The sequence below is a fragment of the Felis catus genome, chromosome A1 (genome assembly GCF_018350175.1).
Source record: "Felis catus isolate Fca126 chromosome A1, F.catus_Fca126_mat1.0, whole genome shotgun sequence".
Classification (NCBI taxonomy): domain Eukaryota; kingdom Metazoa; phylum Chordata; class Mammalia; order Carnivora; family Felidae; genus Felis; species Felis catus.
In genome coordinates this window covers 187,737,463-187,750,545 of record NC_058368.1, presented here as the reverse complement: position 1 = coordinate 187,750,545, position 13,083 = coordinate 187,737,463, and the positions used below count along the sequence as shown (strand labels likewise).

Here is a 13,083-nt window from a genome sequence, read left to right as displayed (position 1 = left end):
ACTGAAGCACCGGGAGCTAAGCGGTGAGCTGGAGGGCACCTAGCTTCTACGACAGTCCTGGGAATTGACGCTTGGCAGTCTGGTTCTGCCACTGCCGGGGCACAAGTGTGGAAGCCCAGAGTTTAGGTGAAGGGGGGAGTCTGGGTGGGCCCTGCAAGGGCAGCCACTATACTGCTCCACGTCCTGTAGGCCCTTCTGCTAGACCTTCTGATTTTTCAAGAGAAGCTGGAAATTTGCACTTCCAGACTATTAAACATTGGCATTGAATTAATCCTTTTAAAAAATGCAGGCAGGGCTAACACACACATCTGTGGATGGCCCCTTCCCACACTTGGTGCTCTGTAAACACAGATTGGAGGCCCATTACTTCTTCCGGGGTTCCAGAATTTTCCCCAGGTGAAAGAAATAGATGTGAAATTAAAAGCAAAAGGCAGGCATTTCCACACTTCATTCCCCACCTTGTGATCCTATGTCTTGGGCCAGAGCTCCCTGGGGTCCAGTCTACCCTCCCCAAGGCTCTCCAGAAGGGAGGTGATGAGGGAGGTAGGGTTTGCCACCTCCGTGTTGCCCCCTTCTCCTCTTTCTCTTTCTTTCTCTCTCTCTCCCTTGTTTTCTTCATCTCAAACCCAGTCTAGAGGCCCAAGAGACTCAATGACCTCTCATTATTCCCATTTTACAGACTGGCCATAGAGGTTCAGAGACAACAGGTAACTTGTCCAAAGCCACACAGCTAGTTTGTGCTGGAGGCAGATTCCACTGGCTGACTTCTAGACTAGGTCTCTGCCAGCTCTTCCCAGGCTGGTGGGTCTCTAATTTTTTTTTTTAATCTAAAAATGAAAAATATGCCCAGTGTTTTAAAAAATATATAAAAGATCAAAAGTGATTATCCATTTTTTCCTGGATGGAAATTGATCTCTTAGAGAATCTGGTAAAAGCTTTGGACACATTTTTACATTAAGTGTCAGCCAGCGGGTTCTGACTCCCAGAAGCAAAGCTCCCCAAACTGTGAGGTGTGTGGGGAGAACCCAGGGCAGGAGACCCAGAAGCAGGTTTGTGCCCAACAAGAGGATCGATCTTCCCAAACTGAACAAACCTGTCTCCTGATTCCTAAGGTCTCCTGACCATGGAGCCTGTGTGGTGTGAGCAGTGCTCAGAGATCAGGGTGTCACATGTGTACACACACACACACACACACACACACACACACGTGCATATGCATGTATGCACCAGGGCACTGGCATGCACACACACAAATGCACATGCACACAGACCAAGCACCACAGAGAAGCTGTCTTGGGGGGCACATCTCCCATTTCCAGAGGCTAGGATCATCCTGGACTTCTCTGTCCTCCACCAGCAGGGAGTGCATTAGGTGGGCATCCGTCCTCCCCCTCCAGGCCACCATCAGCAACGCTTGCCATGTTCTCACCATGGCTCTAGACCAAGTCCCAGCCTCCTTCCTGCTTGCAGCTCCCCCTCTGCTCCATCCTGCTCCATGTACAAATCACACATCACTTCACACTGCTGCCCTTGACAAACTCCATTTGCCACCTGCCCACTTCCCGTGAGAAGGCAGCCTCCTCTGTTGGGTCTCAGGACCAATTGGTGATATGTACGTGCCCCACGATGTTGGGTCCCTGATGGCCTCAAGCCCAGGACACAGCACACAGTGGGCCGTCACGGAACAGCATCCGCTCACCTGCCTCTCTCAAGGAATCTTACACTTTCTTGGGGGCAGGGACCCTATCTTCCCATCACTGAACACAGGTGCCCCGTAAATGCTGTGTGTGCAGAGGCTGTGGCCTCTTGATCTTAGAGGGCTTACTTGACTCCTCTAGACTTCAGTTTTCCCATCTGTACAATGGGCACAACCCTACACCATTGTTGGGAGGATTAAATAGGATAATGCAAGGCAAGTGCCTGAAGTGGGTGAACTTCAATGAACAGACAGGTGGAAGGTTATACTACAAAGAGCCACATCAGCCCTGACATCTGTTTAGCACTTTCGCCACATTGAGTCTGCACAGTGACTTGTGTAACAAATTGGGAAACTGAAGTTCAGAGGAGTGGTGCAACCGCTCACTTCTACCCAGGGCTGGGACTGAGGCCAGTCCTCCTCCAGCTGTGCCCCATGTCACTTAGCGACCCCTGCACTGACTCCCTCTGTTCCCGCTGCTTCTTTCAGATCTCCACCATCGGAGGCGTAACCTACGAGCGTGTGAGCAAGAGGCTGGCCTGAGCAAGCAGGCGGGGTTCCCAGGGGGCTACGAGGCCAGCAGTGAAAGCTGGGATAAGAACAGACATTGTTTGCTCCAAACCTTTGTCTTTGTTTTTTGTTTTCTGCTGTCTGGGGACAGTTTCTAGCTCGCTGGGGGTGGGAGAGGACTCAGGACAGCTGCATAGGCCAAACCTTGGCCCTGAGACCCTATACAGTCTGCAACATGGCAGAGGGAGGCTTGAATGTGGACTGCAATACTCCTGACCCCCCTGGAAGTAGCCAAAGGTAGTGTTCAAGAAGCACGGTGGGCACACTTCCATGTGCCCTCACCCTACCTTGCCACCCACCTTTCTGTGGGTAGGGAGACAGGGCTCCTTTAGAGAGACAGATGTCACCTGGGAAAGGTAACACACGGACTCTCACAGGGGCCACAGGGCAAATGTGTCAGACGGTGGGTAGGAGTAGGTGTGGCACTTCCAGGAAAGGGCCGTGGACTTAGGCTCCAAGGCTGGCAGACAAAGGAGGGACACACCAGGGCTTAGCCAGGAAGGTGTTTTGGCATTGCCATGGCTCTGCTGTTAATTGGCCGTGGAGGCATCCTTCTGGGCCTGTTTACCTAGTGGCACAAAGGGGGACCAGAAGGACCAATGAGGGCTGAGGAGAAATCAGAGAGTATGAGATGGCCAAGGGGCCATGGGAGGGGCAAGAGGGACTAGAAGGGGCTGGGATGTCCTGGTTTGCACAGTGGTGCCCTGGAAAAACTGCGAGGGGCTTTGGCTGGCTGGGAAATGTGGTCAGAAGGGTCATTCTGACCTCCTGGTGGGTGCCTGGAGCCCAGCCCAGGATTCTGAGGCAGCATCTGGGTCATCTCTGCCTGATTATGCGTCTGTCTAGGGCATGGGAGTGGAGGACTGGGGTCGGCTTGCCTCCTGGCTAGATAATCCCTAACCCAGAGCACAGAACGGACCCTTTTCCATTCTCCTCTCCCCTTGGCAGTGTTCCTCACCTTGACTTCTTACCCCATATTTTTCTGCATGACAATTCACTTATTTTTGCTACAATGGAAACTTTACATCACTTCTATATATGGAAAGCCAACATCATTTGTCGTGAACAGATGAAAACTATCAAAAAAGCCAAAGCTGAACAACAGTGAGATCCTGTTGCCAGCCCAAAGCCCTGAACCTATGGCCTCCCTCTGTGAAGAGAGATATGTAGCAGACACAACAGCATCAAGTGGGCAATGTTTTCCTTGACTAATCAGAATTACTGCAAGGCTACTAAAAAGAGAACATACTCACTATGAGAGCCGATTATCTAAATTATCTAGAATGTGCAAGTCCCAGATATGGGGCATTAGAAATAAGGTTTGCTCAAAGCCTTACACAGGGTCCGGCACACAGCAGGTGCTTCATAAGTGTCACCTGACACGTGGCCCTTCCAGTCCATGTAATGTACAACCTTTCACTGTCATGGGCCATCCTCAGTCTAGACAGATGGCATGGCCCAGCTTACTGGCAGCTCCCTCCTGCCTCCTCCCACATTCTGCCCTGAAACTTGTTTATCTTCCCAAGAACAGCATTCAGCCTCCCCCACCCCCCACCAAGCCAGGACCCCTTGCATTCCATCGTTTTGCCAAGACTTATTGCTAATTAAGTGAACTAGGTAAGCATTAAATTAAACTAGCAGTGTTGCTGTTTCCCCTCCAGACTGAATAATTACTCATAATGAGCTTGGATAATAAGTCTCTAAATAACAGACAGTTAGCCATAATTAGGCTGAAAATTGAGAGACTGAGAGAAAGCGAGAGGAGGAGGAAGGGAGACGAGAGAGGATAGAAGAGAAAAGAAGAGGAGAGAGGGGGCAGGAGGAGAGGGAGGCAGGGAGAGGGAGAAGAAGGAGGAGGGAGAGGAGAGAGAGAGAGTTTGTCTTTAGATTGGTAACTGATTCAAGGACAAATTCAAATTGTTAGCAGGAGAGAAATTCTTAAGCCAGTGTCATTATAGATTCACAGACTTGGAATAGCAGGACCTCAGAGCCCAACTAGTTTAAGCTCTGTATTTCACAGATAGGGAAACAGAGACTCAGAGAGGGGAAGCCATTTGCCCAAGGTCACACAGCAGAGAGTGAGACTCTGAGGAGAATGTGGGGTTGGGCGTCGCCAGCTGATGGAGGCTATGGCTTCTCAGGCCAGCTTGGGAGGGCAGACGGAGTGAGGTGTGCTGGAGCAAAGCATCCATTTTGCTGGCATCTCAGCAAGGAGGCTTCCTCAGCCGGTAGAAGGGACATTGGTTAAGAGCTTTAGCGCTGGAGACACGTTGCCAGGGTTTGAATCCCTCCTCTACCACTTAGAAGCTGTGTCACCTTGGGCTAAGTTCATCCATTCCTCTGAATCTGTTTCCTCACCTGAAAATGGGGATAATAATGTACTTACCTCATACAGCTGACATGCTACAAGCATTTACTACAAGCAAATATTAGCTGCTGCCACCGTGACCATCGTCACCTCCATCATCACCACTGTCATTCTCAACCAGTGTGATGAAAGGGCTAGCTGCCTCCTTCACTAACTCAAGGCACGTGGGCAAGCTGCTGGATTTATGTGTCTTATCTTGTCCATGTGTAAAATAGGCCCCTAAGACCTCCCCTTCCTTCACAGGGGAGTTGCAAGGATAAAGTGTAAAAACCCATGTTCATTGGCTTCCAGAAAGAGAAGCCTCTATCATTTTCCTGCACTGTTTGAGATGCTATAGTTTGAGATGCTGTTTGAGGCCCCTCCACAGGCCTCAGTTCTGCTGCCCTTTACCCCAGGCATGACTTTCATCCTGACCCTTGGGAGTCATCTCTTTCACTCTGCCAGGGCAATTGTCTCCCTCCACCAAACTCATCTGGTGGAGCAGGAACTTTCAAAAGCATCTTTAAATTTGTATTTATTTCTGAGAGAGAGAGCCAGTGAGTGAGCGGGGAAGGAACACACACAGAGAGAGAGACAGAATCCGAAGCAGGCTCCAGGCTCTGAACTGTCAACACACAGCCTGATGCGGGCCTCGAACTCTCAAACCGTGAGATCATGACTTGAGCTGAAGTCGGACGCTTAACTGATTCAGCCACCTAGGTGCCCCTGGAGAGCGGTTTTTAAGACCACCACTAGGTGGCGCTCCACCACCCAGTTGCTGCCCTGAGATCACCAAAGTGTGAGTGTATGTTGCTGGTTGGGGCAAGGGGTGGGCAGTGAGATCCTGAGTGACTGGGCTTTTGTGGCCGTGTGTATGTGTCATCTAGGGGTGACATGGCGTTGGAGGTCACATGGGCTCCTCAAGCATTTCTAAATGTGAAACCCATTCCTACCACTCACCCATATTGAGACCTTGAGCCTTCCTCAGCCCCAGTATCGTCATCTGGAAAATGGTGATAATAATATTAGCTCTGGGTGATGCTGTGAGGACAAAAAAAGAATAGGGGGAGTAAGAGAGCATGAGGAAAGTGTCAAGTACAGGCCTTGGAACATAGTAAGTGCTCACCAAACAGCTATTAAGGGACTCTCTTGGTGGTTCTACTGGGAGAATGGGCACACACAGGGTCAGAGCACTTACAGCGGGGAGAAGCGTCCAAACCTGGCTGTGCATGAGCATCTCCTGAGGGTCCTGGTGAGAGGATAGCACAGGCTGCACCCCAGACCTGGAGAACTGTCACTGTGAAGTGCTCCCCAGCCAGGCATAACTTTGGAGACTGACTACTCCAGTCCCAATCCTCCCATTTTGCAGAAGGCATGACCTCCTGTGTATCCTGTCCCTTGTATCCCGGGCAAGGGCAGCAGCCTGAAACACTGGTCAGAACTGGCCCAGTTCTTCCTTAGAAGCTAGAGCTTGGTCGGAAGAAGTGAAGCTCAGAGACTCACCTGCATCCCCAAAGAAGGGAGAGGCCCACTTATTCACATTCTTTCTCACAGAACTCACTGTTGAATAACGATACCATATATTCCATGTTTTGTTATCATAAATCTGAAGTGTAGCCCAAGCTGATACCCTTCCCACCTTATAAATGAGTAGACAGAAGTCAGAGTGGAGAGGTGGCTTTTCCCAAGGTCATCTAGCTAAGAGCAGACAAACTCAGACCTCCTGGCCTAATGTTCTGGTCTATATACCAGAAATAGCATGCTTCCAGCCCAAGAACTACTCTAACTTACGATGTGTTTTTTTGGTCTTCTGTTGTGTTAATATTTTTTTTAATTTTTAAATTAAATGAAAAGTTAATAGGTTTCCTAGAGGTTCCTGAAGGTTCTGCAACGTGGAGCTTACACCCTTGAAAGGCAATAATTGACCAGAACGGAGTAGGAGCCATATCCTCTAGGGAGACACTGGTTTCAACACAGTACTGACCACATCACACCCTCTCAATCACCCAGCTGGATTCACTATGTTACCTGCCTGGTCCTGGCGGGCATCTGGACTTGAGACTCCTGCAAAATGCTATGGCCTTTCTGCTGAGATTCAAGTCACAAAAGTCTTCCCTGAGGAACAAAAAATGAGGTGAATGAGGGCTGTTAAGATTCTTTCCTAGGCACTTAGGGCCAGGGATTGCCAGAGCCAGCCCAGAGACAGGTTAGGTTCCTCCCCAGGGATGCTCTGGGAAAGCCCCAAGCCTGCTCCCACCTTCACAGATGGGGTTCAGGGAACTCCTCCCAAATCAGAGCCTGCTGGGGACAGACAGATGGAGCCATAAATCACATTAGCTCGTGGCAGATGTGCAAGAAGCTGTTTCTATATCTCTGTCTGCTGGTGAGCACACTCTGAGAAGGCCTGCCACCCAGTACATCAGGAGCATGGACGCCTGGCAACTCTTATGAATCTATATCCATTATTCTGCTAGGTCTTCCCCACCAGGTGAGTGAGATGGCCCGCTGGGACAGTCACGCCACCTTTCACTCATTCAAAACCCTTGACTGAGGTACTACAAGGCGGCAGGGCAGATTCAGACTGCCTGTTTTTGAATTGTGTCTCCTTCCTTCTCCACTGCTGTCCTCAGGCAAATAACCTGTGTCCCCATTCTCTGATCTGTAAAATATAGCCAATAACAGTTCCTACCTTGTAGGGTTACTAAGATGGTTACCAAAAATATGAGCAAATGCCTTAGCATAGCACTTTATACATACATAGTAAATGCTGAATAAATGTCAGCTGCTATGATTACTGCCACCACCACCAGGTGATAATATTCTTTATATTCTACTGGGGGGAAAGTAGCTTAGGGCACAGCCATCAAACCAAGTTCACAAACTAAAAAGATCATTTCAAATGGCTTGAACAGCTATGGAGAAAAGGAAGAGTAATGAGTGAGTAGGGTTGTTACAGAGACCTCTTTGGGAGATGACACGGGAGTTGAGGTTTCTTAACCTTCTACTGTTGTTGTTTGGGGCTCGACAGTTCTTATTGTGGAGGCTTTCCTGGGCTGTGGGATGTTGAGCAGCATCCCTGGCCTCTATCCACTGGCCCCCAGCCACCACAGTGGGGACAACCAAATATGTCTCCAGGCATTGCCAAATGTCCTCTAGGGGGCAAAAGTGAGCTCTGCTGAGAATCACTGATCTAAAGGATTAAGGGAAAAGAGTATTCACATGACAGAACAGATGGCTTTGGAGAGATGGACTCTAAACCCAGAGGGCTGTGGAACCTTGACCCCAACCCTAATCCAGGCACTGGTGATGTTAAACCTGAAGGGAAGCCGGTTTTCCTAGGAAAATGGATCTGTATGTCCAAACCTTTCACACAGAAATACTGCATAAAACACAGACAACTAAATATGGAACAAAGTGTAGGTCTGGAACTCAGATGGTGCAGAACTTCAGCCGGGGATGCGGTTTCCTTACTCTCTCTTTTGGGCCCACAATCCAGGGCCTGCACATTCAGTCCTTTATTGGAACTTCAAAGAAAACCTGCATCTGAATCCCTGGGAAGCCAGCTAAAAACGCAGATTCTCAGGCCCCACTCCTCTTGGAGATTTCAGGTCATTCCGCAGCTTGCTTAGGTTTGAAAATCTCTGGACTGAACTAGATGTCAGCCCTGGCAGGGCCTTTAAAGCCACCTCTATGCTTTTCTTTTTGTTTGTTTTTATTTTGAGAGAGAGATAGTACAAGTGGGGGAGGGGCAGAGAGAGAGAGAGAGAGAGAGAGAGAGAGAGAGGAGAAAGAGAGAAAAGAGAATCTTAGGCAGGCTCCTCACTGTCAGTGCAAAGCCCAGTGTGGGGCTTGAACTCACGAACCGTGAGATCATGATCTGAGTCGAAATCAAGAGTCAGATGCTCAACCGACTGAGCCACCCAGGCACCTCAATCATCTCTGTTTTTCAAGCTTTCCGAACTACTGCCCAGCATGGGAACTTAGGAAATCTAACACAGAACACCCATGTGTGGGAGAGGTACAAGTGGATCCCTCTGGTTGAAGAAAGGCAGGGGCCCAGGGCCTCTATGGCTCAGTTTCCCTCTAGTGCTCGAAAACTACCCATCAACTCAACCATCTCTATGGTAACAGGTGGAGAACCTGAAGCCTAAAGACAGAGGCACAGTAAAGTGGGTATTCTTGGTAAACCCAGAATTTGCCTTATTGTCAAGTCCCCAACACCTAGACTAGCTTCCTGCCTTGCCTGACTTGATCATGGCAGATGGAGAGTACTGCCTCCAGCCCAGCCCTGCCTGCACACACACACGGTTCCCAAACACCTCCTGGGGCTGGACGTCAGCTTCATGGCCTGGGCAGCTCTCCCCACACCTCCCCTTCCTAACTAAAGGCATCTGTGCTTAGTGAGAACCACTCAGCTCCACACGGACACCAGATCTCCAGGATGGCTCTCCTGCAGGAACCTGGGTGGGTAGAGGGCAGGGCTCTCTTCCTGTCAGAAAAGAGTCTGACACTCTCCATAATTGCAGATATATAGTCCATCCATTCTATGATACACATATTTTTACGTGTTAACGTTCCTGAAATAAGAGTACACTATTTAATCAGCCGTATCTTAAACACTATGTCATGGCTTAGTTGGTGACTTTTTCTTGAATTCTCTCACTGATGCATAAAATAATGGTACATCTTAAAGTAGACCTTGTGTTTGGCTTTGACGTGCTTTATGTTGCTTAATCCTCATGAGAACCCTGTGAAGCAAGTGTTCTCACCCCCATTTTAACAGGTGAGAAGACTAAGGCTCAGAACAGTTGAGTCAACTCCCTCCGGACAGCTAGTAAGTGGTTGTGGTGAATTTTACGTGGTAGCTTGGCTAGGCTATGGTGTGTGGCAGTTCAGACACTAATCTAGATGTTGCTGTGAAGGCATTTTGTAGATGTGACTAACATTTAACAATCAGTAGGCCTTAAGTAAAGGAGACTCCTCTCCACGTGGGTGGGCCTCATCCAGCCAGGTGAAGGCTGTTAAGAGCAAAAAACAGGTTTCCTGGAGAAGGAATTCTGCTTCAGAGACTGTAACAGAAATCCTGAGTTTCTGGCTTGCCCTACAGATTTTGGGCTCAACTGAAACATCCACTCTTACCCGAATTTCCAGCCTGCTGGCCTGCCCTACAAATTCCTAACTTGTCAGCCCCCACTGTGTGAGCCAATTCCTTAAAATAAATCTCTCTGGGGTGCCTGGGAAGCTAGTCAGATATACATCCAAATCTTGATTTCGGCTCAGGTCATGATCTCGCAGTTTGAGGGTTTGAACCCTGTGTTGAGCTCTGTGCTGACAGTATGGAGCCTGCTTGGGATTCTTTCTCGTTTGCTCTCTCTCTGCCCTTTCCCGGCTCATGCACGCACGTGCTCATTCTCTCTCAAAAATAAATAAACATTAAAACATAGCAAATAAATAAATCTCTCAGATACGATGGGCTGTTTCTCTGGGGAACCCTGACTACTAGCGGTAGGGCAGGGGTGTTAAGCTCTACTCCGGGTGTCCCCAGAGAGGCCCAGCTCCACAGGAGCCAGTCTTGTAGAGCCCACCCCCCCACAGCCTCTCGGCGGGAGCGGAGACACCGACGGGGCTGGCTGAGAGTCGAAGGCCAGGAAAAGAACGGAGACCAGGAGCAGGTGATCTGTTTATTGCAAGACGCCTTCTTCTGCGTGCTGGGCTGGCTGTGAGGCTCTACTGGGGGGCCCTTCACAAGCCCCAGTCCCAGGCCAGACAGACACAACAACTTGGAATCCAAACCAGTCTCACATAAATAGAAGGAGGTTGGCAAAGGAAAAAGAGAAAAGCAACAAACAAACGTGCAGTCTTCCCACACTCATGTGACACAGCGGCACCGGTGCCTTATTCGCGTTACCTCTTCTTATCCTGCTTCTACACCGAAGCCTTCATCTGCTCTGAAAATCACCTTCGGATCCAATTCAGCAGCACATGGCCGCCTTCCTGATAGTCCCCGAGCCAGTCTCCTGCACTGACGGGCAAATAAGCCAAGAAAACCAAGATGGGTTCTTCTTAAAACAAACAAAAAAAATGTCTCCGTTGTTCTTTACACCTCCCAGTTCTGATGGGTGAACAGTGTGTCCCCCCGACTTGGAACAAACCAAAAAAACACAACTAGCACAAGCCATAAGTCAGAATAAAAACATATTGCACATGGTTATGAGAGTCTTCCTGAGGGCCCTCTTGCTGTAGGTGCCCAAACACTGGCTTTCGATCCAACCAATTGCTTGCCTGTATTTGTGACATACACCCCTGTCCATGCCCCGCTCCCCGACTCCAGCTGGCACGGAGCAAACATTCCACATTATTAGCCTTCCCTATTAGCCAAACTCACACGCTGTAAGCACCTGGTGGAGCGGGGTTAGGGTTGTTGGTTGTAAACCTCTGTCTACCTTTCAACCACCTTCTCCTCTGGGTGGCTGTCAAAGTTCTACAGGTGAACACAGCATCCAAGATGTGGAATCTTCTTGAACTGAGAGCCTGGGGAGTTGCTCTCCCCAACCACCTGCTTGTTGTTACAAGCTGGGTCCAAACCTACAGCCCTTGCATGGGACAGGCAGTGTGGCGATCAACATTTGTTCTCTCCTAAGGAATTTTCAAGTATCGTAAAATCCCTGATACACTATGTAAACAAGATATCTTACTGAACAGAAAGCTAGGTCACTTCAGGAAGCAGCAGCATGTGAGATATCTAAAAGGCCTAATAAGGTTTTAGGTCCGACAACAAAGGCAAGACAGCCGCCCGCCGTGCCTCAGAAGGCCGACGCTTAGGCATACACACACACACAGCTCTTCTGTATGGAGGCAGGGAAAGAGCACCCAATGCGGCACCTGCTGGGGTCCTGAGGATACATCATGCAGTCCCCTTCTTTTTCAGTGTAGCTGCCACTGGCGAGAAGTAAAGAAGTCTTTGATGCTAAAAACCAAACATGCTCGTGGACTGGCAGTCTGCATCCAGTTTCCAGTCTCCTGGCCTCTCACCAAGTCTTTCTCAATTCAGGGGGTCCCTCCTCCAGAGGGTGGTGGCCGAGCCATCCCCCTGCACCCCAGCTACATATGTGGAAGACGCTTTCCAGAGGAATGCTCTCGGGGGAGGTTGTCATGGACTGTTTTGCTGGGAGTCAGCTTTATTTAAAAAGAACATGAATCCTCTCCGTTCAAGGGTAACAATGAGGCTCTGTGGGGATGGCCTCCCCACTGCCTCACTCCGCTGAGCTCCCCTCACCTGTGTCCTCGTCCTCTGCCCAGGTGGGTCTCCAAGGGCTCCCTGTGTGGCCCAAAGGTGCCCTATCTGTCGAAACAGCCCGTGGGGAATGCGTGGCTTCCGCTGAAGTAGCTGCTTCCATAGGTGGCGGTGAGGCAGTGCCTGGGCTCAGCCGCGATGGCCATCTGCATGCTGAGGGGCGTGGGGAGGGACACGGGACACACGTCCAGGGGCTGGAGGGTGGGGTACAGGGCATGGAGGGAGGAGCCAGAGCCCCCTGAGAGCAGGCTCCCAGAGCGATGAGCCTGCAGCGAGTCCCGATAGGCCAAGCATAGGTCCTGCACGGGGGTCTGAAATGGCGCTAGGGCTGGTGTCGTCGGCTGGCTCAGGGTGGGGTAGGTGGGCGGCTGGAACAGCACCTGGGTGGTGGCAGGGGGCGTGCCAGGCACCATTGCCAAGGCCTGGCTCTTGACCGCAACAGCATCCTTGAAGACATTGTCATAAGCTCTGAAAGGAAAGGACCTAGGTGAGACTTGAGGTTCAAGGCCACAGCAGCAGACACCTGAGTGTGCCCCTCCCTCCCTTGCTAAATGGGATTCGAGATCTGTGTGCTGTGAGCTCAGGGTGGTACCCAGCCCACACCCACTGCCTGTAGCACTGCCTCCCCTGTCCTCTGACTAAACTCAGGCCTCACACCTACACCTGGATCTGCCTCCTACAGAAAACCCCTTCTGATCCCAGACTCTAGCTGTCCCCCCAAGCCTCTGTACTGCCCTATCTCGGCGATCAACCCCCCCAGATGATAACTTCTGTGTTACCACCTAGTCCCTTGTGCCGAGCACGAGCTCCAGGGGGAGGGGACCCTCTGCTCTTGCTCATCACTGCATCCCCAGCATCTGGCACAGGGCCCGGCACTTAGATGAGCACCTCTGCCTTCAAGGCACCTGCAAACACATCCCAAGCAAGCTGCCCCTGGGGTCTAAGTTTCACCTTCTGGAAAGGGAACCAACAGGTTTATTTCCATAAAAAAAAAAAAAAAAAGCTTCCCATAAAGCTTTTTGAAATAACAAATCTACTAGAGGCTCAGGTAAGACAGGAGCAAAGGAAGGCTGCAGATCTGAGAAGAGGATCATCCCAGAGCCACAACCATGGTGAAGAGGCAGGGCTGGTGGCCAAGAATGTGGGGGCACCTATCTGCACTCAGACCAGACCATA

At 50.3% G+C, this 13,083-nt stretch overlaps 2 protein-coding genes across 3 annotated transcripts in view; one reads left to right on the top strand and one right to left on the bottom strand.

Annotated features, from left to right (window-relative positions):
- The window catches only part of FABP6 (fatty acid binding protein 6), a 38,576-nt gene extending 36,259 nt beyond the window's left edge, over positions 1–2,317 (top strand). For both annotated transcript variants that reach the window (XM_019839490.3, XM_003981318.5), the window contains exon 5: positions 2,186–2,317. In XM_019839490.3, coding sequence (XP_019695049.1) covers positions 2,186–2,239 — 54 coding nt within the window. In that variant the 3' untranslated portion in view covers positions 2,240–2,317. The remainder of the gene's footprint in view (positions 1–2,185) is intronic.
- Positions 2,318–10,281: 7,964 nt separating this feature from the next.
- The window catches only part of CCNJL (cyclin J like), a 56,840-nt gene continuing 54,038 nt past the window's right edge, over positions 10,282–13,083 (bottom strand). The window contains exon 5 of the mRNA XM_019839458.3: positions 10,282–12,375. Coding sequence (XP_019695017.1) covers positions 11,952–12,375 — 424 coding nt within the window. The 3' untranslated portion in view covers positions 10,282–11,951. The remainder of the gene's footprint in view (positions 12,376–13,083) is intronic.